The sequence below is a fragment of the Drosophila virilis genome, chromosome 2, assembly GCF_030788295.1.
Source record: "Drosophila virilis strain 15010-1051.87 chromosome 2, Dvir_AGI_RSII-ME, whole genome shotgun sequence".
NCBI classification, from domain to species: domain Eukaryota; kingdom Metazoa; phylum Arthropoda; class Insecta; order Diptera; family Drosophilidae; genus Drosophila; species Drosophila virilis.
In genome coordinates this window covers 16,108,555-16,135,352 of record NC_091544.1, presented here as the reverse complement: position 1 = coordinate 16,135,352, position 26,798 = coordinate 16,108,555, and the positions used below count along the sequence as shown (strand labels likewise).

At 41.4% G+C, this 26,798-nt stretch overlaps 2 protein-coding genes across 2 annotated transcripts in view; both read right to left on the bottom strand.

The window, feature by feature from the left end:
* Positions 1–425: 425 nt before the first annotated feature.
* LOC6630639 (ras-interacting protein RIP3) lies at positions 426–18,286 on the bottom strand. Its single transcript, XM_070207563.1, has 3 exons — positions 18,206–18,286; positions 3,006–4,018; positions 426–1,986 (listed from the first exon to the last, which is right to left on the bottom strand). Exons 1-3 carry the CDS (start codon positions 18,284–18,286, stop codon positions 426–428), a joined length of 2,655 nt encoding a protein of 884 aa, XP_070063664.1.
* LOC6631239 (pneumococcal serine-rich repeat protein) overlaps positions 16,879–26,798 on the bottom strand; it is a 117,870-nt gene continuing 107,950 nt past the window's right edge. Inside the window, 1 exon segment of the mRNA XM_032437670.2 lies at positions 16,879–26,729. Within this exon segment, the coding sequence (XP_032293561.1) occupies positions 23,398–26,729 (3,332 nt within the window). The 3' untranslated portion in view covers positions 16,879–23,397.

Genomic DNA, 26,798 nt, shown 5'->3' with positions numbered 1-26,798 from the left:
AATACTTATTATTATGGTAATTTACTCAATTAGCTGGCTTTACGAGTGCTGGCAAATTTCAATCCAATTATGGCGCGAATCTCTTTGGGTTCGTTTTAGCTTTTCCATTTAGAGAAACTTTTGCTTCCTTTTATTTTATTTTAGCGGCGGCGGGTTCACTACACTCAATCATCCTCTGCTGTTTCTGGTTAGGTAATGCTAGATTGTAATGGTATCGGGGTCGTTATTGGTATCGGGCGGGCTATCGGGATACTTAGTCTACAAGAGCGTCGCCTCTGCCAAAAATGTAATCAATAGAAAAGTGATTATCATTCGTTCTGCTTATGGGAGGGTATTCAGTCACAAAGATTAATAGCTAGTGTGGTTAAAAGGGGTGAGCAAAAGAGAGGTAAGAAATAGTGCGCTGGCTCCAGTCCGGTATTCCATTACACCGCTGCACTGTGCTCCGAGCGGCGAAAATACTTACGTGCCTGCACATTCAGGTCGTCGAGCAACAGCTCGTTTGATGACTTGGAGCGCTTAGGAAAGATGAGAGCATTACGCAGCGGTGTGACATGCGCCACATTGGAGCGCGGCTTGGGCGGCGGTGCGGGTGGTGCGCGCTTCTGCTTGTAGGAGACGCGCTTTAGCTGGCGCACAAACGACTGGCTGAGCGTAGATCCCCGATTAAAATCCGGCTCCGTATTGAGCTGCGGCTGTGCGGCGTACTTGTGCAGCTTTGTTGGAGTCGAAGCCGGCGGCGAAGGCTGCAGCTGCTGCTCCGAGTGCGTTTTGTTAAGCGGATGCTTGGCAATTGCTGCCGCCGCCGTTGTTGACGAGTTGCCCTTAAAGCGGTCAAAGAGATTGTTGAACGTGCTAGAGCGCTGTTGCAGCGGCGGCGCCGGCGCTGGGTATTTCTGTAACGGATGACTATGCTTGGGTGTGCGGCCAGCGCCGACTGTCGTGGGTGTGGTGGAGGCCGTTTGCGCTCGGCTGGCAAACACATCGTCATCCAGCTCGCTCAGGCTGACCAGCATGTGCTCATCGTCAAATAGGTCATCTGTGTTGGTGTTGTCGTTGGTGTAGGTGTGACTCGTGTCCTGCTGCGTGTTGCACTCCCCCTCCAGCTCCTCGCCGTCGTCATCGTAATGCGCAAATATTTCATCAAAGGCCGCATTTACAATGTAAGTCTCGTCCTGCAGCTCCTCCTCGCTGGACTGTTGCAGGCTGCTGCGTGCCCGCCGCTGAGACACCAAGGTGCCAAAAAGATTCTTGCGATAGTCGTCAGCAATGCCGCCATAAGGCTGCCGCAGCTGCTCCGTTGAGTGTGCCCCTGTGGGTGCTGGCCGTGGCAGCGTGGCCAATTGATTGGCCAGGCTTTGGGTGCTGCAGCTGTTGATGAGCTTGCCAGGTGCGGGTGCGCTTAGTATGCAGTGGCCATGATGATGTTGTGACTGTGACTGTGTTTGTGCCTGTGCCAGTGCCAGTGACTGTGTTTGTGCCTGCAGCTTTTGCTTCTGTCGGTGCATTTGTTGCAGACGCTGACGCAGATCCTGCGACTTGCGCTTCACCTGGTTGTATTTGCTTTGGCTTTGGCTGTTGCTGTTGCTGTTGCTGATGTTGTTGTTGTTACTCGTGCGCAGCTCATACTTACTCTGCTCCCGATCCTGCTCGGCCTCAGCCAGGCGGCGCTGCAACGCCAGTGTTTCGAAGGTGTGCACAACACTGCCCACGTGTGTGTTGATCTCGGGTATGCCCAGGTCGCCGCTGAACATGTCGCGCTGATGGCGTTGCTGTGTGGATAACAGCTCACCGCCGCCTCCGGCCACACTGCTTGCCCGTTTGCCCAGCGCCTGACCATGCCCATGGACATGGGCGTGACCGTGGGCGTGGCAATGGCGTATGGGCGGCACCGGGCAGCGGGGCGCAGCACAGGGAAACTGCTCAATGAATTCGGTAGCTTCCTGCTGCCAGAGCAGATTGCCAAGCTCATCGTGGGCGCTGGCGCTGGCCAAAGTGGACGACTGTGTATGGGAGGGGTGTTGTATGTTGTTGTTGTATGTTTTGTTGTTGTTGTTGTTGTTGTTGTTGTGTACGAGTTGTTGGCAGTTAATTCAAGCAAATTGTTATAGAAATAAATAAATAAACATCTGATTAGCTAAGGCTGCGAGAGAGACAGATAGGGAGACAGAAATAGAGAGAGGTGGAGAGCGGGATTGTGCGACTGACCGACTACGTCGGAAAATTAGATATTTGGTGAGTCATGGGCAGGGGCAGTAAATTAGGAAGGTCGTTTCTTAACTTCTAAGTATATCTTAAGGTCCTAAGCTTATTATTATATAGATATTTTGACCACATTTAACAATAAATGACTTTTGGCTTATAAAACCTACAACACTTGAATGCAAATATCATTAATTTTGTAATTACTTGTATATTCGAACTTATGGCTTATATATATTTCCGTAGTTTTTGGTATTTCAACTACAGTCTAATTTAATTAGGTAAACTATTCAATTATTCAATAATTATTTTATGCTAAATCCATTTAAATGTTTTGTGGCTTTTCACGAAAAGTTCAATAAAACAACAACACAAACAGCTGCCATTAGCAGAGCAGCATCGATTAGAAATATGAGTGTGTGTATGTGTCTCTGAGTGAATTTGTGTGGGAGTGCATGTCGCTGGTCGCGCACAAAAGTATGCAAAGTTTTTGGCATGTTGCGTATACGCCATGTTGCAAATTGTTTCGGACAGTGACAACCCGATTGTAATACCATTAAAAGTGTTGGTATGCGTGTGTGTAAATGTTTTTATATGTGTGCGCGTGGGTGTGTCTGTGTGTTTGTGTGTGTGTAAGTGCGTTGACACATTAAGATGGCTGTTGGTGTGCGTTTTAGACATACGACTTTGTGATTTGGGCAACGACAACATTCTACAACTAAGATAGCAATACGTGAGTGTGTATGTGTGTGGGTGAGTAGCTGTGTGTGCATTTGCATTTTTAATAATAGTTATTATCAAACGGCAAGCTATCGCTGGAGCTAGAATAGTGTTGCTGTTGCGGCTGCTGTGGCAACAACTGATTGTTGCTAGTGCGTTTATTGTGCTGCTGCTTGTTGCTGTTGCTGCTGCACTTTTGCTGCTGCTGTTGTTGCTGCTGCTGCTGCTTGTGTATGGCCTTAAAATCATCTTGAGATTTACTGTTCTTGGAATTGTGTTTGCCCTTGTGACCCTTGCTGTGTTTCGTGTGCTTCAGACTGTGGTGTTGGTGGTGGTGTGTCAGTTGCTGCTGCTGCTGCTGCAGCTGTTGCTGGTGTGGATGACTATGTTGCTGGTAGTGGTGTTCAATGTGCGCTATGTTACTGCTGCTGTGATACTGTGGATGCTGCTGCTGCTGCTGATTAGATGTATCGCTGGCGGTGCCGCTGCTGCCATAGCTATAGATCTGCGACTTTGACTGGCTGCGATGCGGATGTGCGTGCAGATTGGCCACGCTATAATGGTCGGGATCAATACTGTCAAAGGTCTGCAGATAGTGCGGATTTATTTGCGTGCAGTAGTCACCGCCAGCATTAGCTTCAGTGTGTGGATGTGACATGTGCTTGCGATCGAGTGTGTTGTTGGGGCGTGGGTTAAAGTGTTGCAGATGTGTCATGTTGTAACTGAGATGTTGATAATGTGAATTGTCGTGTTGTGGTTGTTGCTGATGCTGTTTGGCACCGTTTTTCATTGGCAACGGCGGCGGTTGCTGCTGTTGCTGCTGACCAATTGGCGATCTTCTGTTTGTGTTGCTGTTCGATTTAAAACTATTGTTGCCACTTTGCAGAGTAAGGTTGTTGCTGCTGTTGTTGCTGTTGTTGTTGCTGTTGCCGGCGTCGCTCTTCGTTTTGATGGCTATAAACGTGTTAGGCAACGGTGGCAAGGGTGGTGTGCCTGTGGGCGTAGTTATGGTGGTTGCCGACGATGAGCATGTGGTGGTTGTTGTTGCTGTTGCTGTGTTGTTGATGTTGGTGGTGCTGGCCACATTAAGTTCCCGCTACGCGATGTGATGCCCGCCAAATGTGCGCAGCACTGGCACGCTCTGATTGTGTTGTTGGTATAGGTGGTGGTGGTGGTGGTTAACACATAGCAATTGTTGTGGTTGTTGTTGTGTCAAAGTTAGCAGTATATGGTGTGCGTGTGTGGTTTGTTGTTGGGCGCATTTGTTGTGGTTGTTATCGGAAAATGAAATTTCAGAGAAGAGACGAAAAAAGGAAAAGAGTAGACACTTATCATAAGTTGTGTATGAGATATATATATATATATATATTGCTTATATGTAGAGTGTGCGTATGTGTGTGTGTGTGTGATTGTGTGTGTGTGTGTGTGTGTGTGTGTGTGTGTGTGTGTGTGTGTGTGTGTGTGTGTGTGTGTGTGTGTGTGTGTGTGGGTGTGTGTGTGTTTACTTCTGCTTAACAACGTGGTGGGTCAGTAATTTGGGTGTGTGTGCCTTGATATGTCCGCGGCCGTGTTAGAGCTGGTGTCGTATTAATAAATATACACTATATTTTATATGCATATAAAACTAATCGCTCAAACGAATACAAGTGCTTAAAAGAAGATTGAAACTAAGGTAAGGAAAACAAAAGAAAAAAATTAATGTTGATTAGTTCGTTTAGTTCTACTTATATATTTACATTCATTTGCATAACATATATTACAAGCGATTTATAAATATACGATTACGATTGGTGTACTACTTGGTATAGCAAAAGTTCGGCTACCTAACTATTCAGATATTTTAGATAAATTCCAAACGAAGCCAAGTGAAATTTCATGCATCGATGCCGCTGCTGCTCGCTGCACTTTGTGGCAGCATAAAGTAGCGTGTAAGACTGGGTTAATTCAGGCAGGCGGCAGGCAAGATAGCGTTTGCAGCCAATGTGCTGCAAATTAAGCAAGCAAAAAAAAAAAGGAAAAAAAGAACAGCCTGCGAAAAAGCTAATTAGCCGCGACAGTTTGGAAAAAAGTGAGTGTAAGTTTTAATAAGAAACTGAGCTGTGGCACGCTAATGCGCACCAAAGTAAGTAGGCGTGGCCAAACTTGTTAGGTTACCAAAAGTTGCCACATTAAAGTTGCAACTGAGGGTCGCCTGCTTCCTGCGGGTGCGAATAGGAGTGTGTGTGTATGTGCGATTGCGCGGGCTTCGTAAATTTCACATTTAAATTTAAAAAGTTTGCAGACACTTTGTGCAACTGCCAGAGCCACTGCTAGTGCCACTGCAACTGCACTCTTTATGTACAGTCAATAACAAATGGCGGTGAAACACACGCACATACACATATACATACAATACTCGCATACGCACACTCGGTAAGTAAACATGCGCGGCAAAGAAACTTTTATTCATTCACTCAATGCATGCTCAAAGGCACTTGAGCTCGACTTGGCTGCGATGGGTGTGGCACTTGACTGAATTTCTCTGCTGAACATAAAAGTTGACAAGCGTTGACATAATTTTACACGCAATGACAAGCCGAAGTAGCAGCAGGATGCGGCGTCTTCAAGTGCTGCAGGCAAATAGACGCGAAAGTAAGTGCCACATCCACAAGCTCCAGCCTCGAGTGCATTCGGTAAAGTGCTGCATTTTCTGCATTATTTACCAACAACAAAAAAGTAATAGACTAGCCACATAATTGCACCTAGTGTCTTGTGTCTCGTCACTAATGATGGATTATTGGTAGTTAACAGCCGCAGCACATTCCTTAGCTGCCTCTGCTAACTGCTGTTGGTCTGTGTGCTAGCCAGTCAAATGGCAGCGACAATGCGGCAGCAGTTGCACAGTCTAGAGATAGACACAGAGAGGAGGAGAGAGAGAGAAAGATAATGCGAGGAGGAGAGAGAAAAGGGTGCACTTCATTGAAGACAGCAGCAGCAGTTGCAAATACTCTTAGATTATCAATGGCTTTAGGGCAGCTGCGGGGCTGGGTGCCACAGCGCGGCACTGGTTTGCCGGCAACATCATCAACAGCGGGATGTGAGTGTCGCTTAACGTGGCAGGCGGCAGGCGGCAGGTGGCAGGCATCAAGGCAGCAGGAAGTTCAACTGGGTGCCACAAAAATTTTAAGACTTTGTAAACAAAACTTTGCGCTGTGCACTTTGCTGCTGGCGCGAAACGAAACGAAAAACACCAGGCGACGATGCGCAGGACCTCTTACGACAACAACACGAATAAAGAGAAAGAATATATATATATATATATAGTGTGAGAGAGAGAGAGAGGGAGCTAGATATTTATATACGTATTTAATTGTGTATATTCGCTAGCTAGCGGAACCAAGGTTCATCCTGACCGTTGCTAGTCAGCAGCTGCACAAAAGTTTTCCGCACGGCAAATGCTTGTTGCACTGGTACTTGCACCAAAACTTACTACATGTGGCAGCGGGGCATGACTACGCTGCTCTGCATACAATAACAAGGCTTCCATCAATTGTCCAGCGGATGTTTGCCACAGCACTAGTCGTCGTCGTCCTCGTTGCTTCCGCCGCGTTCGTCTATGTAGATCCGGCTGGCAGCGTCACGCCCATATGCCGATCAAAGCTAACTGCACTTCAGCAATAGCTTCTATCTTGCAACACGCCACAAAAAGAAGAAAACTGCTTTGTAAATATTACGCTGTGGCCCCTGCCCCGTAACCCCCCTCACAAGTCGAAGCGTTGTGCATTTTGCATTTCATTTGAAGAAAATGCTGCAAGTTTCCAACTTGCCCCCAATATGCCCTTCCCGCGCATTGTTGTTGCTGCTGTTGCTGCTGCTGCTAGTTTTGTGTACAATTGTAATAACTATCTCAGCGAGTGTTTGAAATGCGTTTACCGAAAACTTTTACAGCTGCCAGCGCAAGAATGTTTATACTTTTGCATTTTTGTGTGTGCGACTTTTAGCGTATAAAATGCGCCAAGTCGTGGAGAAAACGGGCGAGGCATAAGGGGCAGCCAGCACGTACTTATGTAAGTTGTAAATAAATAGTAAATAGTTGCATTTGCGCAACGTGCCAGCCGCAGCAACAGACACAGTTGCTCTGTGCGCAAGTTATATTTAAATGCGCGCACAAAAGTATGCAACACTTTGTGCACACCTGTGCCTCCAAACACTGCGCATATGGCCCATGGACAAAAAAAAATGCAATTAACAAAATGTCAGCAGAGACTGTGATAAAAATATTGCAATTATAAATTCCCGACTGCGGAATACACTGTGCACGCTCTATTGTATTGAAATCACCGCGTATTAATTGAGAAAAGGGGGCAGCAATAAAAAAAAATCAGGAAGCAAACATTAACAGTTAGCTTTTTAACTGTGGCCTACTTATTGTGACCGAAAAACGGTGGCTTTAAGACCCAATAAGGTTTAGAAGTGTGATTTACTGAGACGATAGCTTGGGGGGACATAAAATCTATGCCCTGTGGGGCACAGCGAATTTTGCAATATACACATAACGTTTTTGTTTTGCCTTGATTTTCTCAGAATATATTTTTTCTGTCAAATTAAGAAACTTGCTCTGAAAGAGGAGATATACAGTTCTATACAAATCTGCATTAAGTGTACTTTGTTAAAGATTCTGCACGATCCAGGGGAAATGAATTTTTGGGAAATTAAAAATTTTTTAAATACGGCCCTTCACCAACACTTTTTTTTTTGTAAATCCACAGTTAGCATTTAGACTAGGATCTCGGCAGGAAGTGCACCTCAGTTCGATTTGTTCTAGGAAAACTACTGAAGATTACTTTATACAGCTGTGCATGCAAATGTAAATACTCCAAGAGGTTTTTATAATTGCACAAGTATTAATAGGCTGTGGCTTATACAGGAATAAGAACCAAAGTTTCCAGCTCAAACTTTAATAACCTAAAGAGAATATATAGTGAATTTGAAAGACATATGGCAATGTGTACTGCACAAAACTAATATACTCTTTTTACAGCTGGGCACAGTGCATAATAAGTGGTTATTGGCTTTGGTTGTAGATTTCCCACAGCATTCATATGGGCTGGCAGCAATCAGCAGAAAGCAAATCACAATAAATTAAGTGGGTCGAAAGGCTTTTCGGCCCAGCAGGCTGTATATTTGAATTTGTGCGTTTGGGGCTATCATGTGCTCGTGCTTAAATTAAATGATTAACCAGGTTATTTACGGCACGCGCCTTGGGCCAACATAAGTCGGCCAGCTGGCCACAAAAACAAATGCCACTATTTCCCGTCTAGAGGGGTGTATGGGTATGTGGTATGTGGCTGTGGTGTGGGTGTGCACACCTGCGCTAGTTGTTGTATGTTGCACAAATAACGCGGCCAACACAACGTGAGGCACGCCTCACGCGCCGTCGGTTCAAGGACAAGCGGAAACGGAAGTACAGCTTGCGGTGCTGTGCAGTGGCCGTTGTTTTTAATCCGCGGTTGCTGTTCTTGCTGTTGTTCAGCACGTAAATTGACGTGTCCAGAGCGACGGTCAATTGCTTTACTCAAACAGAGGACACTCCGGCGGCGACGGCGCTTGTTTTGTTTGCTGATTGCGCAAATATTTGCGCAGGCATTAAAAGCGGAATTGATGGTCAGACAAGGTGAGGGTCAGGGCAGCAGAAAGGGCAGCGGACGCAATATAAATTTAAATATTAACGCCGACTTAACGTCAATGAGTCTGTGGGTTTTTTTGTTTCAATCACTCCGCTGACTTCTTGACCGCCGCCGCGGCCCAAACGTTTGCCTTAATGCTAACAGCCTCGTTACTTTTTATTGCACGCACAGCCCGATTGGCGGGCGGTGGACATGGGCGTGGCAGAACTGCTCCGGGTTTTCTGTGTAGTCATTACGAACCACCAAAAATAAGAAAAGAAAAGGTACGAAAATTGTGATTATGAACACAAATTTGCGCTTAAATTGTGGGCTAAAGCCGATGCGGGTGCAGTGTAATAAGGGGCGAGGCTTTGGCGCACTTTTATTAAAAAGCGCAAAGTCATTAAATTTTATTACAAGTTAAATTTTTCAATAAGGCAGAAACAGAGAAAAACGCAAAGCCAACACCTACGTGTTTTTAGGCCAATTAAATGGGGTAGAGTCCGGGTGTAAGAAGCTAGAAATAAAACGGCTTAAATGCAATACAATTTAATCGATTTACTGTATAACTGTTATGTTTCACTCTTATTTAATACAAATATTTATCAAGGTATTTTCAAAAAAGCCGGTGTAATTCGCTTTTATGGACTCTGCTAAAGGAATAAACAAACTGCGGCGCAGTATGAAACTAAATAAGGGATTCGTTTGATAAACGTTAAGCTATATAGCTGAGCTTTTATAGTCTAACATATGTATATTAATGTGGGTGGGACAGACCGACAGACTCATGATTAGGGGATTGCAGCTTTTCTGAGTGGACTATTGATCTGAATCTGTAAAACTAAATAGGGACCAATTGATGTCCTGACTGTTAATGCAATAGGCTATTAGCTTGGAGAACATGGGCTATGAACTTATATAATTGATTTTAGCGATTTAGCTTGGTTATCAGAGGTGATTAATGTGGACTGGCCCATTTCTATTTATGTACAGAAGAAGTGCACGCAAATCCCAATGAAAAATGCAAGAAGAAAAAAAAAACAGTCTAGCGCCGAAAAAAGAGATTTGATTATTCATTTGTGTAATCTATTTGTGTAATTCATTGGTAGATAAAAAAGAATCGATTAAGGGCAACATGTGGGTTAACCCATAACCACATTCAAGGAAATGAGACCCAAATGCGTTATATAAACTGGAGTGCTTATAATTCTGAAGTGGTTTAAGCGCAGAGCTCCGACCCATTTAGCCCGCGCTTAGTTGAATTTTCGTTTGCTGTTACCACTGTTCTACCTATTTGTTCTACTTTAAGTTATTTAATTTGGGATTAGTTCTTTTTTTTTGCGAGATTCTTTTCTATATAGCAGCGAAACGAGTACCGCTTGAGCGTGAGGCAATAAAATGCAAATTTGTCTTTGGGGCTTTTCGCTTGTGCTTAAGCATATTAAAAAATAAAAAACACCTGCAGATGGCGAACCCCGCTGCACAAATATACGAAAATAAATTACATTTATAGTGGCTTTTGGCGAAAACTTTAGCGAGGACCACACCTACATACACATACACATACACAAACACATATACATACACGTACACATACACATACACATACACATTCTTAAGCCCCTTCCTCTGAGGCATGCCATTTATGACATCCGTGCACCGAAAAGAAGCAGACAAAAATCTGAAAAAGAAAACAACAGCTATTGTCAGGTTGCCGAGAATGAAATACCCTTTGAGGTATTAAAATAACCAATCAAAAATATGATTTGGAAATAATTGAGTGCAGTCATTCACATGAAAAGGTTCCAATCTGAGCAGCTAGATTTGACAATCGGACAGGGCATTCAGCTTGTCTTGGGTATATAATTAATATACTCTGTGGGGATCGGTTACAAAACTTTTAAAAATGAGTGTACCCTCTGCAAAGGGTATATAAAAATGGCAACGCATAAAAACCATATTAAATGCCTTACTCTTAGCGCTATTGTTTTTGGCATCTCTGCGAGCGTCTGGGCTAGGACAACTACACAGGACAACGGGATTGCGGGACTCCAGCTTTCGTTTGTCATCTTTTAATGGTGCAATTAGAGCACACAAAATGCGTTTGCTGAAAGCTGAGCTGCGGTTGCTGCTGTCGCCGAAGCTGTAGCTGGCATCATAAAGGATTTTTAATAATGGCGCCAAATTACAATAAGCAGTCCCACGCACACACACGCACGCACACAGATAACACAGATGTGCAAACAAATTGCGTATACGCCGTGGCACTTTGAAACAAAAGCCCCGACAATGCAAAGTTGTGCCATAGATGCCCGCTGCTGGCTGTGATTTTTCGGTGGCTAGATAGTGGGAATCTCCTTGCCACCGTTGCTCCGCCTTTAGCTCTAGCTCCAACTCCTGCTCCAGCTGTCTTTGGCTTCCATTTCTTGCTGTTTGTTGTTTGGTGTAATTTGATGCGCTATTGTTTGCCGCATGCGTTTTTCATTGTCTCCGACGACACTTTAATGTCAGCTGAGATTTTGGTTGCCGTTGCTTTCTCGCATAGTCATTGCTATGCAATTTTGTTGTAATTTATGCGCGTATTGTTTCTTCATTTTGCATGGGAGTTGTCATTAGTTTAGCATTGCAAAGCTCGGTAACAGCAGCTGCTAAAATTTATGTGCTTTCGGCCCGTGTTACTTTTGTTCGGCTTATTTTCTGGCCAAAAGCAAACTTTTAGCAACCCGCAAGTTCATTTGCGCAAAACTTCTACGCACCGAGGCTGTTTTTGATGCACGCCATAATTTGCTTTAAATAGCAGCTGAAACGGAGGCGTGAATTTCCAAGGAAAATGCATAAATGATTATAGCTGGCGCTCTTAAAGAGACAAAAGACGACCGGAAAGGCATTGAAAGTCGAGTCGCTTGGCCATGCAGCTCAATGAACTCGATGCGGAAATGCGAACACAATAATTTATAGCCGTGCCGAATGAAGCGACACACACACACACACGAATTGGTTATGAATCGGCGTGAGGTGGCCCAAAGGATACACTGGGCAACATAAATCCTTACGGAAATTTATGGTGCGTTGAACTTAAAATGAAATACAATAAAATGTTCAGCATGCAGCTGCAGTACAACGAAGATGCGCCATCCAAGAAGGAAGCAAAAACAAAAGGGCACACACATAACAATAATAAAATTTATTAACGTGGAACAATTTTGCATTTCCTGCCGACGGGCCAGCAAATGATGTAAGAAAAGGGCCCAACGAAATGCAATAAAATTGATGCCAAGGCATTATATTTTACATGCCTCCATATGCATATTTATTCAAAATGTGTGTGTGTGTGTGTGTGTGCAATGAGGCATTAAAACGGTGCTGAAAGCCGAAATAAAAGATTGGCGCCATAAGTAAGCAATGAAACACGAATCCTGTTAAGACCACTCCATGAGAAATCACAATGAAAGTGTGCGCATTCCAAAGGATTTTGGATCACGACAATAAAGATATTCTAAGTTTATGTGGAAAATTAATTATCATTATATTTGACTGCGAGGGTAACCAATGCATTATGTCCACATGGCATATAAGCTATTAAATTTGGTCTCAACCATTGAATATTTTCAAGCAACTTCCCTTAAAAATGTGAACAAATTTAAAATTGAATTTGAAATTCATTGAAAATATAAAATATATAACAAGCCAAGACTTGAGCCAACCACTGGTTTATGGATGTGTAAGTCAGGTTTACTAACCGAACCTTAATGAAGTAGGAGTTGGAGGAGTTGGTTCAATCCATAAGCCCAACCGACGAACATTTATTTGGGTTCGAAGCGTTGATCATTAAATCATTAAAGCTTGCAAATAAATTTGCAATCGGACAATGAAGGCACTATCTATGCAGTCGAAGTCCAAGTAATGTATGAACAATAAAACATTATATAAAACGTTTTAATATAAACTTCATGTACTTACTTTTTACCTTTGCTTCGCTGCAAATACCCAAGCTTAGAATATTATTTCTAGAAACTTCAAAAAAACATATATCGGTCAAGTGGAGTCGGCAGCAAATGTTCGGAATAATATAATTCGATTGTAGATTTTATGCTAGTTTTTTTTGTAGTTTTCGTATAAAATACGATATTTAATATATAAATTATAAAATTTTGTTGTCTAAGGACATCGAATAAAAAGGAAAACATACAACATCTACTTTTTTAATTTAAGACAGAGACTTGGTATAAATGCAAAATATTTTAACAAGGAAACGATTCTAAAATTATGTAACCGAATTTCTTACTGTTTATTTGCTGAGTCCTATTCTCTTAATATTCCATTAGCATAAAGCTTTAAATAGTGCCTCTCGTGCTCGAGATATGCCTTCTTGATTGTTTCTTGTAAGAAAGTATTGATTATAATATATCATAATGTGCCATCCCATATTAACAATGAAAATCTTAGCCTCAAGTTCATATCTCCTTATACAACAAATTGAAGCCATGCTGAAGGACTGCATTCCTTAAAATGAGCGAAAAATACATTTAAATGTTCCCCCAGTTCATAAACTATATTAAATCGGTGCAGGCGATTACAAATTTTGTGAGTGCTTTGATTGAGTGCTATAACAAAGTTAAGGTGTGTATCGGATTTCGGGGGGTAGAAGGCTTTGCTTCCTGGCAGGCGGACTGATATCGGGTTTAATGCAAGCGGCAAGCGATTCAACGGGCAGCTGGTGCGTGGGAAATGCAGAAGTGCAGTGAAGTGGGTGGCATTGTGAAAATTATAATTATAATTATTATTAGTACACTTAAAACTAAAGCCAAATTCACTTCCTTTTTTGTGGGTATGCAAACGGAAAGAGTGAATAAAAACTAAATTAAAAATGATATGTGCTGCTGCAGGTGAAAAGCTTTATTATATTATCTGCTTTTTGTTCGGATTTTTTTCTGTTTTTTTTTTACGCTGTACACCCAAATTGCAGTTAAAAAACTTAAATTATGTTTAAAAAGTTATCAAACGGTGGTCGCTGGCGCACATACACGAAATAAAAAATAAAAAAAATAATAAAAATAACTTAGGGTGCACATTATGAACGCTAAAAATGTTAAATTTCACGGGTAGTTCTGTTGTCTGAGAAGCTACAAATGCAAAGAACAAGACACAAACAAAAAATAATACAACGGAAATGTGCGAGATTTGTTTGATGGTGCTTGGTTAGTGGCTTGCGGTGTGTTTATATAACCTATTGTTGCAGCTGTTGATGTTGTAGGCCGTGTAGTTTTTGTTTGTTTGTAGTCGGTGTGTATCATACTAATTGATTAACAAACTTAAATGGAACGTGAAATTATTAATTGCTCGGCTAATTAATTTATAATGAGTCTGGCCTGGCAGCTGTGCCATGCCATAAGCCATAAACCACAAGCCATCAACTGGAAATGGTTTGGATGCAAGGCCAGATCGCGCATTAAGTATACGCAACGTGGTGCGACAAATGATCGTGACAAAAAAGTAAAAACGTTACGTGCTGTTGCGTATGCTTGTGATTGTGTGTGTGTGTGTGTGTTTGTGTGTGTGTGTCGCAAGGCACAATAAATAAAACTGTACATGGTGCGCGTTAAGTGCTTGTGGATGTGTATGCGTGTATGTACATGTTTCTATAGGCAGTGTGTTAGACTCTCTGGCGCTTGTGTGAGTTAGCTGCGTATCGTTTTAAGTTTCGGTGTTTACTGTGGCAGTGGCTGTGGTTGTGGGTTGTGGGTTTGTGTGTGAGTGTACATATAAAAATTTGGTTTTTGTTTTGAGGAGCTCTTTTTGCGCTTCGCTGGTTATCACAGAACATTCAGTTAAAAATTACAATATGCATTGAATGATGCGTACACTATATGTATGACTAGGTCGTATATTAATTGTCGTATAGGTTAATAGGCAATATAAATATATATTGTATACAAGTACAAGTATAAATATTAGAAATAATGTAATTCGAAAAAAATCCAAAAAACGTTCGTATTTTATATACTCCGGGGTTGCACCACATAACAAATCATGATCATATCATATCAGGTCATCAAATTAGCTTGGCACGAGTACAAGTACAATAAGTAGTAGTATTATGTATATTATGTATTTATGCTTATTAACTGTAAATTGTTGTAAGTGTTAAATTTTATGCGCAAATCACGATCATCAGCAGAACGAGCGAACGAACGAACGAACGAGCGAAGGAACGAAGGAACTTGGGAATTTCAGCAATTTCCGGCGTTCTTTACTGTATGCGAGTATATATATATATATATACATTCAAAATTATATATATATGTATATATACATAGATATATTTATATATGTTTATGTAGATATAAATGACAATTCAATGTACATATCAAAGTAAAAATTCAATCAATTCAGTTCATTCTCTTATTATTACATCATCAAAGGTCATCAAAAGTAAGAAAAATAATCATATACATAAATATAGTCATTATTATTTAGTTATATAGTTTGTATATATGTATATATATTCTTTAAATATATGTTTTGTGTGTATATATAGTTAGTTAAGGTCAATCCATCAATCCATATCAATTAAACAATTTACAGGTATGCGTATGTATAAATAATTAGAGACAGAGAGAGAGAGAGAGAGAGGCAAGAGATAAGAGAGGGGCGTTCACCAAGTCCACGTAAAGCGAAAATTAAAACGGAAATATTTTTAAATGAAATATTTAAAACGAGTTTCTGTTCCTATTTCTTGGAATCATTTTATAACTGAACCATTTTTATATTCTTGGTGGATTTGGATTTTGCCGCCTGAGATGGGAATTTAGGTTATTTGGAAATTCTCTCGCTATCGTTAATTAACTTATAATTGCCTGCTGGAGCACAATTCCCTACTGCCACATGTGTGAAATGAAATCTTATTTATTGGATTGGTAATGCTGGGTTGTTGGTGGGTTGCGTGGTTACACTATAATTATAAGGGGCAACGCAGAAATTATACAAATTAATTACAGGTACGAATAAAGTAAATTCAATATGCAAGACAATTGCCAAGGTTTCGTCGTACTTCGTGTAGGTGTGGTGTTGTATGTATTTGTGAGTGCTGTTTTGATGTATGAGTGCAAATGGGCTGCGGAATTTGAATTGGGACATTTGCTGAGTGCATCTGCATCTGCATACGAGTCAGAATTAGTTTGGCAAATGCATTTGTTGATTTCCAACAATCTCATTGTTGGTATTGAGTATTTTTCATTGTTTGTTTTAATTATTATTGGAATTATATATGAAAATATATTTATAATTTTCAATCAACTAACAGTCTGCGCATACAGCTTTAAAAATGCAGAATAAACGGAGCGAGCGAAGCTCTGGGCTTATGAATAAATCAGAACTGAAATACTTTTATGTTCCATTCACACGCAAGAGAGTGAAAGGGAGTGAAAGAGAGAAAGTTATCCAAACGTTTGCACAAGGCACACACATACACACAGGCGCGCGCGCACACACACACACATACAGCAGGAATACTCGAATGCAACGAGCAAAATCAATAATATTAATAATAACAATGCTCAATGCAATATTAATGAAAACTCAAACTGAAAAATAGTAAGGCACACACAAATGAATAAATGTTAAAACACACACACACACGCTTATGAATTTAAATAGTTTTTTTTTTTTTTATTATAATTTATCTGTTTTTTTCTGCAGTTATTATAAATTTGTTCATCATTTAAAAGGGTACTCAGTTTTTCTCTTCTTTTTTAATTCACCTTTGTTGCTATAAATTAATAGTTGTTCTGCATTATCCATAATTATCATATAAATATTTGTTTAACTTATTTATTTATTATTTGTTTTTCTTTTCTCTCTTTTAATTCTGTGAACTGCTTTGCAAACAATTCATTAAGGTTTTTCTACATAAAGTATAAATTGTTACAAATTGCAACCAAAACAAGGCTGAATGAAAATCATTAATAAACTCTAAATATATGAGTTGTTTATCACGCTACACGGTAATCAAAATACAAATCTTTTCTAAGCAGTTGTGATTTGATGTAGATATCGAGAAAATATATATCAAAGAATTGCCTTTTGACTAACTGAGCTGAAAAGTTGGCTAAATGATGGAAAAACTTCTAATTGTAATTATAAACTCGTTCTAGAATTGGTGCTCTCTCTATGCAGTTTGCTTTTGGCTAATGCGTAATTCCAAATGGAAAAAACAAAAAAAATATATATATATATATATATGAATGCATATATTATAGAAAATAAGTTTTATTAAAATCAACTTCGGTTGCTTAGGCATTTCAGTTGCAAATAAATAGGCATATTAATAATTTTATTTATACACTTAAGAATTAAAAATTAAATACAAGGTGCACACATTTACATTGCATTTCACTTGAGATTCAAACGTCATATTTATCATCAACATGATCATCACCAACATCATCATGATTGCGCCCGCCGGGCTTCATTATTTCAATTTTAATTGGCTTCTGCAAACACGCTGTTTCGTATATCTTTACTTTTAACTAAAAGGCATAAATGTAGCTTTAATCATTAAAATTAAAAACAATAATCAAGTATAGTTTAGGGGTAGCATATAAAAGAGGGGGTGACATAATTGGTAGGAATTTATACTTATAGAATAATAAACACACATAAATCAAAACAAATAACCAAGCAGCGCGACATATTCATAAGAAATCAAATTGATGAATTGCTTCGTTCCAGTCTTTTAAATTAATGCAACAATTTCTTGTATTTTAAACATTATTAAACGCTCACAAAGGACAAAAAATAAACTACGTTTTATATGGAAATAGTAAAAAAGAAACATGAAAAATGCGTGCCGGGAGGAACTTTTGTAATTTCATTATGCGTCTGACTGAATAGTTTTTTTTGTTTGTTTATATTTTGTAATTGTTTATAGCGCTAATATTTATAAATATAAATTATTTGCTGTAGTCTTTCAACTCTTTGAGTTGAGTGAAAAAAGTATTTCATTTTAATAATTGAAAAATTAAAATAAATAAAAAAAGGTCCGTGAAAAGGAAATCAATTTTTATGACTGACAGCAAAATGAAATTATAATAATTGCGCTATATATATTGTTTGTTGTTGTTGCTGTTTGTTTGTTTGTTTTTGTTATTGTTTGCAATGCGTTGCGTTTGTTTTGTTTGCGATCTCGTTTCGTGGTTTGAGTGGACTTCGAAGTGGTTCGCGCTTGGTTTGGGCTATTTATTGGCAGAGTTTTTTACATTTTGATTTAAGTGCTATCTGAATTCAGCTTTAATTGGTCGTTATTAAGAGTTATAATTTTCACCACTGCCACATTAAATGCATTAATGCACATTTATCGAGTTGACAGTGCGTGAAATGGGTATTTTTAATGCATCGCATATGGCATATAGTAGTATGTCAAATTTAAAATACAAAAAAAGCAGGCCAAAATGCTTGTTAACCAACTTGCAACAGAAATGAGCGAGCGGGTGGACTCAAAAGTGCGCTTAACAGTTTGCAAGTGCTTTTGTGAGTGTGTGAGTGTGTGGGTGTGTGGTGGATGGGGTCTGTGTGCCGAGTGGTTGCGGTTCTGTCAGTGTGAGTGTGCATATGTGCTGGCCATAGTATGTATAAAATACCTGCCGCGTGAATTTGGCCAAAATATAGTAAGATGCTGCGGATGCCGTTGAACTTGTCGAGTTATCGCCCCAGGTTGGCATTGGGGGCACACAAAGTTAATATAATATGCAACATGCAATACACAACAACACACGACTTCAAGTTGAGTTGAGTTGCCAAACTTGTGCATTGTTTTTAGCTGTATGCCGCTTCAGAACAATTAATTGGCTTAAGTTATTAGCAGGGAAAACCAATGCAACTAAAGTGAGGTGGCGCCTGCAGTGTGGGCCATGTATTATACGGCAAAGGCTGTTGCATTCACGCTTGCTTTAGACAACAACCAGCAACTTATGCCGAGTGCCGAAAGTCGACTTAAGTTTGTGCATAGAATGTGGCAAGTTGGAGGTGGCATGCAACGATTTGCTTGTACCAAATAGTGTAATGATGCAATGAAATTTCTTTTGTTCATTTCATCCTTTTACAAATTGCACGCAATGTTAATTGGATGGCACGAGATAGCCAGAGAACAAAGAGCGACAATAAAGTTTTCTATGTTGGCCAAAAGTCTTTTGACTGCTGCGTTAAGGCGGGGCTGAGTAGACAGAACTTGAAGTTTTGATTTATGTACTGGCCAAGTTTTTTGGTGCGTGTCTGGCATTTATTTATGAGTCTTGTTGCACAAACAAACAAAAATTGAAATTAAGACAAATGTAAGTTATTCAAGGATTAATTACAATTCATTGACGGGGTTAATTGAATGCAGCAAAATCTGTTCCATTCGACACACAATTGCATGAAGTTTGATGGCTCGTAAAATAAAATTATGAAATTTAAAGACACACACACAGGCAGGCAGCCAGACAGACAAGCCAAGCAGATATATATAAAACAAAAAAAAAGAAAAGAAAAAAATATTTATATTTATTATGAAGGCATATTAAGCAAGTGATAATACAAGGCATAGGACGACTTTAAACTTTATGATGATGTAAGGCAATAAAATGAGAATACATACATACATAGGCCTGCATGTATTTGCCTATAAAGAGCAACTAAATCTGACGCATGACGCAAACATAACAAACATACATGCCTCAACACTCGGATACACGATAAACAAATAAAAATAGCAGAGTTTGACAAATAAAAAAGTCTATAAACAAGTTGAAGGTTGTTAATCAAACGACAAATATGTGTGTTGCATGTTGGATGTTGTATAAAATGATAGCTGTTAAGAAGGCGCGCAGCACGCGCCCAAATCGCGTGCAAAACAGGCAACAAATATTTCGAACTGGAACTGGGTCGGGATTAAATATAGTAGGGCTTAATACAAAAGTGGGGTGAGCGTGGGGATTTCCGTGATTGCTGTATCGGTTGCTTCTTAGACACAGTAAAAATGTAATGCAAAAAAGTAGCACAAGTGTCAAAGGAAAAGTCGGTGGAAACAACGATATCAAACACAAACACAAAAATAGTAACAGAAACAGAAAGAGAAACAGAAAATGGAAAAGACAAATTGTAGATCTCAGAACTGGAAAATAACACAAGGTACATACGAGTCGAGTTTTGAGAGTTACCAAAGAGAATGCACAAAATGCATGGAGCACATACATCGGTTACGATTTACGGATAAATATTATATATAGTATATATGCAGATATTACTGGTTACTTGCTTTGATTTGGATGTTTTACATATTGTTATCTTAATATTTTGTTTGTTTTGTTTTTTTTTTTTTTTTTTTTTTTTTTAGTTTTTAGAGTTTTGGGGGTACACATTCCGTTGGCAATTCGGTGTATTTGGTGTCTGAGATTATTACAAATGTATGTGTGTTGTGTGAGTGTGTGAGGAGTGTTTGTGTGTGTGTGTGTGTGTGTGTTTATTATCACAACCCATTGTAAATCTCATTGAATTAGTGTTAATAAAGAACTAATAGTAAATGATCATAAACTAAATAAACATTAGCACACTTGAAATAATAGAGTCGAATGCAGCAAGATGTCCTAAGTTAAAATAGTACTAAGTATCATACGTTTACTTAATTATACAATAATAAATGGTAAATGGTGCAGCTGAGGCTGCAATTTTTGGTTGCCTGTTGCTGTTGTTGTTGTTGTTATTGTTGCAAATACTTAACAAATGGTAAACACGAACACACGCTTAGGCATAGAAAATGGGAGGGAAAAACGTATATATATATATATGTATATGGAATATATCTTCTGTAGTTGATTTAATAAGAGTATTCGGTCTTGAGTTTATGTGGTTAGTAGTGCGTTTTTGCCCGTCTTGACTGGTCTTTTTTATTTTTAACTGACTTTTATGTTTAAGCAGTCTTGTTTTTGACGTTTTGCCCAACCCAAACACTGTTTAATTCAACGTTCAAGCTCAATAATTCAATTAGATAAACTGTTTCCTATTTAATCAAACGCATAATTAACTGCTATCAATTTAACATGAAACTTTACGCGTTTACTTATTTAATTTAGTTGCTGTTAATGTTGTTGTTTTTGTAGTTGTTCTTGTATTGCAATTGAAAGGCTTATGCCACACGCTGTTGCATGGCTGATAACGCGCAGACTGAACCAACTCTATTTGCCGCATCAAAGAAATTTTAATTTGACTTTCATTAATTTATTTGCTGGCTGTTGATGTGCAGACTGGCTGGAGAGGAAGGGGTAGGGCAGAGTGGGTAAGGGTGGCAGCAACTGCCGATAAGTTGATGGCCAGCCATAAAGCATGCCATGAATTATTATTGTTGTCACAGTTGCAGCAATTGAAACGGCTGCAGCAGACACCGCAGCAACAGCATCCGCGTATCGAGCTTCCAGCCAGGATCAACATGGTCCAAACTGTGCCCGGGCATATGCATTATGCAGCAATTGCTGTTGTCAACCGGCCAGTGCTGTGCCACTGTGGCACACTGGCATCTTCTTTCGGGGCCAACACGAAGCCAGCTGCCAGCCAGTAAATTAAGCGGAAAAGTGTGTTGGCTGTCCAACAATAACAGGGGGGAAAAAAAGAGAAAAAAAGGAAAATGTGGAACACAAATACAAACGAGAGGAATTGTGGAGGGCCGGCGTTGCTGCACGGGGCACTGGCTCGTCTGGAAGTGCTATTTGCTGCAGTTGGAAATAACTCAGCCGCAAATGAGATAAATTGCGCGCACACAGATAATTGCATGGGCGAGGTGGCAATGCAGAGCTGGCCAGGGAGAGACTGTGAGGAGGGAGGGTTAAAAATACGAGCACATGCCACATACGCAATAATTTTAATATGTAACTGCGGAAATTCAAATAGCAGCGAAACAGTTTTCAGCGCAACGTCATACAAATATTTATGCAACATTTTTTATTTGTGGTTTTTTGAAGTTATGATTGAAAATATTGCGCATTCGCAGTGTATGACAGCGTGTATAAATGAGAAATTAATGAGTGTGTCGCTTTTGTCGCCTATCGTTCGTTGCATGTCAATTAGTTGTAGTTGTATTTACAGTTTCACTTAAAAGTTAAACACTTTGACGTCACATAAATAGTTGGTAAATATGTTTGAATGTATATATATATATATATATATATATATATATATATATATATATATATATATATATATATATATAAATATATATATTGTATTTTTGATATATTTATATATGTATATACGCGACGCCAGCTGAGCCACAAGCATCCTTTTATGTAATTCGCTTTTGCCGCAATAAATAAATAAATTTAATATGTTGCTGGCAAGCGCCTCTGCTTCTTCTTCCCTTATTTTTTATTTGCTTTCAGCGTAATTACAGATTTTCATATTTTATGCGCTTTGTCAGTGCATTTGCCGCTCATTGTTGTTGTTGCTGTTGTAAATTTAGTTGCTGTCTCTTAATGCAGCCGTTTTAATTTCCTTTCTGTCAACGTGGAAGCTCAAATTGTTGTTTTCGCCATTTTTTAATGTCTTTTTTCCTTATTTATTAGTATTTTTTATATTTAAGTTTTCAATTAAACGTAATTGCTTTGCATTTGGAAAAATTTATAATTTAGTAATTTTTGTTTTATTTTTTAGGCATGCTTCACAATTTACGTTTAGTATTGAAACTTAGATATCTAGATAAAGATATTCACTGTACTACTCAGCAAAAATAATAATCAAACTAATTAATACTCATTTTCTTCAGTGGTACGAGCTTTTTGTCGGAATTAGTTAAGTACGAATACGTTAAGTACCTTCTACACCTCAAAACAAATGCGGAAATTATTTAAAGTTACGTATTGCGCTCTTTGTAATCACTGCAGATCTCTGTTCGCTATTTGATAACTTTTAGTTTGAGATTATATTTTAGGCTAAGCTAAAAAACTTAACAGCTTTAAGAACAATCCATATTCGCATCTTATATATATATATATATATATATATATATATATATCAAAAGTTGTAACGGTTAGCTTGGAGTTTAGCTTGTCAAAATTCGATATTCGGTTTCTATAGAATAAATTTGGTATATATAAGTATATTGTAGTAGCAGTAAGAGTATGAGAATAATGCTTGTTTTTTCTGATGATATAACTATAAATTTGATTTATGCATTTCTTTCAATGTCGAATACATTTTTTATATATGCTATTAACTTGGCTAATGAATGTAATCGGTAATTGAATGGTATTATTGTCAGTAGTTTACGATAATGTATACCTAGCTATACATACGGGTATATGCCATGAAGTCCATGTACTTTTGCATTTATCAACCGCAGTAAATAAACACTTACGATTCCTTAGATATAGTTTACATTTACAGCACAGGATAGATATTTCAGTTAATCTGAGCTTTCTATGTGCTTACAAGAGATATATCGGGTGTTCTCATTAGTTATTCCAAGCATTAGCCCTGGGGACTCTGCATCAGATACACACATGTACGCATTTAAGCTGGTCCATTGGGATGCAGCATGAGGCGGCTTGGCGTGTGGGGTGTGGTCGCGGTGGCGTTAATCCAATCAGTTGCGTTAACAATTTGTAATTGTAATTTCGGCAAACGTAAATCCAGGGCATGGCATAAAATGTACCCACGGCACAGAGGACATAAGGACAGATGGACGGACAAACGCCGGGTGAAATAATTCCCGATTCGCTGTCGACAGGTAAGCCACCCTGAGGGAGCGGAGGACGCGGAGGATGAGGTGCTGCCCCCAATGGATCGATAGTAATTTAATCGTGCGCTAACACTCATATTCCAATATGAAGCTTTCGGTTGCGGACGCAGATGCGGATGCTGTTGGCGTTGTTGTTGCTGTTGTTGCTGGTGTCGTGGTATGTTGCTGATGCAGCGCAGAAGATCTGGCCAAATTTACTTGTGACAACATTGCGGTGGCAGATAATTTGCCATTGTAGGTGAGAACGCTGCCGCCGTTGCTGTTGCTGCCGCTGCCGCTGGGCAGACCCTGGCCGTAATAGTTTAGCGCCGAGATTAGCGGCGCCTTGCCTGCTGCGCCCTGATGGTGGCTGCGACGTTGCGGCTGCAGTTGCTGTTTAGCCATGTAGTCCGCTGTGGTGGGCGTGCTAGTGGTGGCATTGCGCAGCGCTATGAAGCTGTCAAAGTTTTCCGCTGTCGAGGAGGCATTCGAAGTGCTCGAATTGCGACGCGGTGGCCCTAAATGGAGCTGCTGCTGCTGCTGTTTAGAGCTGTGCGGCTGTGCGGTGGGTAGATGCAGCTTTTGCTGCTGCGACATGGACGAGTTCGAGGATGATGAGTTGGACAGCGAGGACGAGTTGACAGAGTGTGCGGGCGGATGCTGCTGCTGATTTGCGTAATATTTGCGCAAATTCTCCAACATGTACCGATTATTTGCGCTCGTATTGGTGTTTGCATTTCCAGCTGACAGGCCAGCAGCAGCCGCAGGCGCCATTACTGCTGCTGTTGTGTCCGTTGCAATTTCTGGCTCCGGTTTGGTTGTGTGCAACTGAAACTGCTGCTGCTTGCTGCTGGTAGCATAGAGGACATCACTGGTTGGTCGCATCGAAGTAAGTTCGCTGATGTTAGTTGAGGACAATGTGGTTGCAGCTGATGTTGTTGTTGCAGCTGTTGCTGTCGTTGCAGCAATGCGCAGTGCGCAACTGCGCTTGTAGCTGGCCAGCCCGCTGCCGTCTGCTTGGTCGAGCAGCGCATCGCTGCTGGGCATCAACTGAAGCGGAGTTGTTGCTGTTAGCGCAGCTGTCGGATAGCTGCGCGAGTAATGCGCCTCCATGAGGTCGGCGCGACGTTGCCTGGTTGCATACACGACCTCCGAGCTGCCGACGCCGCCACCGCCAGTACTGCCACCGAATCCGTAGTATTCGCCGCGGGCGTAAAACTGTTCTAGGTCTTCATTTGGACGCAGCAGGCTGTTGCGCTCGATCCGCTCGAAATCGCTGCGGCTACGGCTGCGTTCAAAGTGGGCCAAGTAGCTTTCACCACCGAGGGATGCCACCGAGGCCGAGGCCGTCTCCGATTTGTGCCTGTCGTCAACTGCAATTGCCTGTCGCTGTAAATGCTGATTGAGCGATTGATAGAATGTGCTCTCGGCAAGATTCTCATTATACGAAGTTGCCTGCTGCCGCTGCCGCTGTTGCTGCTGTCGGTGTTGGTACCAATCAGCATCCTCGCACTCGTTGACTTTGACGCGAATTCGAATGTCGCGCGCCATAAAATCCGGCTCGTTAGTGGCCAGTGCATCATCCACATCAACATCAACATCCTCTTCATCGTCGTCGTCCTCGTCGTCGTAAAATAAACGCGCTGATTTGGCGCTTTCGGCCAGCAGCAGGTCCTCGCTCTCCTCCAGCGCCAGCGCATAGCTGGTCAGATTATCAAAGTAGTACTCACACATCTTGTCCGGATGCTCGTAGCGTAATTTAAGCACAGACTCCTGCTGCTGTCTCACATCCTGCTCATCCATTCTATTATCATTTTTATTCTCAGCCTGCGGTGCTGTCTCCCGTTTCGCAGCCGTTGGCCCGCTGAATACGGAGGCGTAGTCCGAACTGCTCAGCGAGTCTGAGTGAAGGGCTGCCTTGTTGTGTTCCGCTGCACGTGCCGAAATTGGCAGTGTGCCCAGATTTTCATAGTTAGCCGTGGAACCACATCTGATGCTGCCGACTGTCTGGCTGTTGGCCTGCGACTGGCTACGCTTGTGGCGTCGCCGCGGCGTGCCCCCGCCCGTTTTGGTCTCTGCCTCTGTCTCCGTCTCTGTCTCTGTTATGCCCTGTGGGGTAGCCAAACCTCGGCGCTGGGCGCCACTGATGCGGCCCACAGAGTGAGCGGATTGCTTGCTGCTGCTCAGCTGCTGCTCGAAGTTCTGCTCCAGATAGTGTTCTAGGTAGTGGAGATTCTTGCTCAGATCTATTTCTGATTTGTAGCTCTTGTAGATGGTTGCTTGTTTGCCGGCGGCATGGGCGGCAGCGCATCGAGATTCGTAACTGGAGATGTGCGCCCGATCGCTGATGAAGCGGAAGCTCTCATCCTTGGCGAGCGTGTGAAATCCACTAAATTCGCTGCCGCCACCGCCAGTACTGCTGGCGTCGCTGCTGCTTGCTTTGAAGTTGCGGCACTTGTCGCGTATCTTTTGTATGCCTAGCCTAGTCTTTGCCTGCAGCCGCTCAAAGTAGTTGGACTTTGGTGTCGTAGAGACCAGTCGTGGCCTGTAGGCCGTGTGCTGTATATCGTAACCGCCGCTGCCAGCGGTGCGCATGCTCTGTATGCTCTGCGTGCGATTTGGATAACGATAGCTAAGCTTTAGCTTGGGCAGCACCGACGGTTCCTCTGTTTTGTGCAGCTTGCGCAGCGAAAGCTGTTTGAAGATAGCCTTCGCGCGCTTTGGTTTGCCCGTCGGATTTGAATCCTGATTGAAGTCCTGCCGCTCAAAGCGGCGCACGGGCACACCTTGCAGATATTGTTGACTGGCTGGAGTGGGAGTTGTCTGTCTATCAAAGAGCCGGCGCAGGCCCTTACCACTGCGCTGCGGCCGCGTTGAACGTATGGCGGCCGTGGCGCTGTTAGCGCTGCGCAAACGAGGATTAACGCCCAGGGTGAGTATCTCATCATCGTGAAAGATGCTGAACGGATTTGTGATGACCGTGGAGTTGTCAGGCGTCAGGCTGCTTACGGATCTAGTCTTAATGCTACTCGTACCTTGCCTAGAACTACTTAAGGTTAAATACTGCTTACTGTCTAATACAACTACAACTTTGGCTTCACTGTGTGGGTGTTGCTGTGGGTGTGGCATGAGGTCTGCCTCGGATCTGTGGCGACGCAGCTGGCGACGCGCGCGTTTACGCATGCGCCGCAGCTCCCTGAGGGAGTTGCTCTGCTTGCGAAAGCGATAGAACGGATTGTTGATGCTCAGCTTCTGCAGCAACAGCTGAGTCTCCTCAGCGCTCAGCTGACCAGCTGTTGAACTATGGTCTAACCTTACGATCGGACTATCTACTAGTTCATCGCTGGTCACATTTAAGTTGAGTATCTTCCCGCTGGCCTGCGGCTTCAGCTCGCAGTCCATGTTGTTCTCGAGTTCCCCGCACGTGGGCAACAGCTGCTGCTGCTGTTGCTGCTGCTGCTGTTTATTGCTGCAACTTCTGCTGCTGC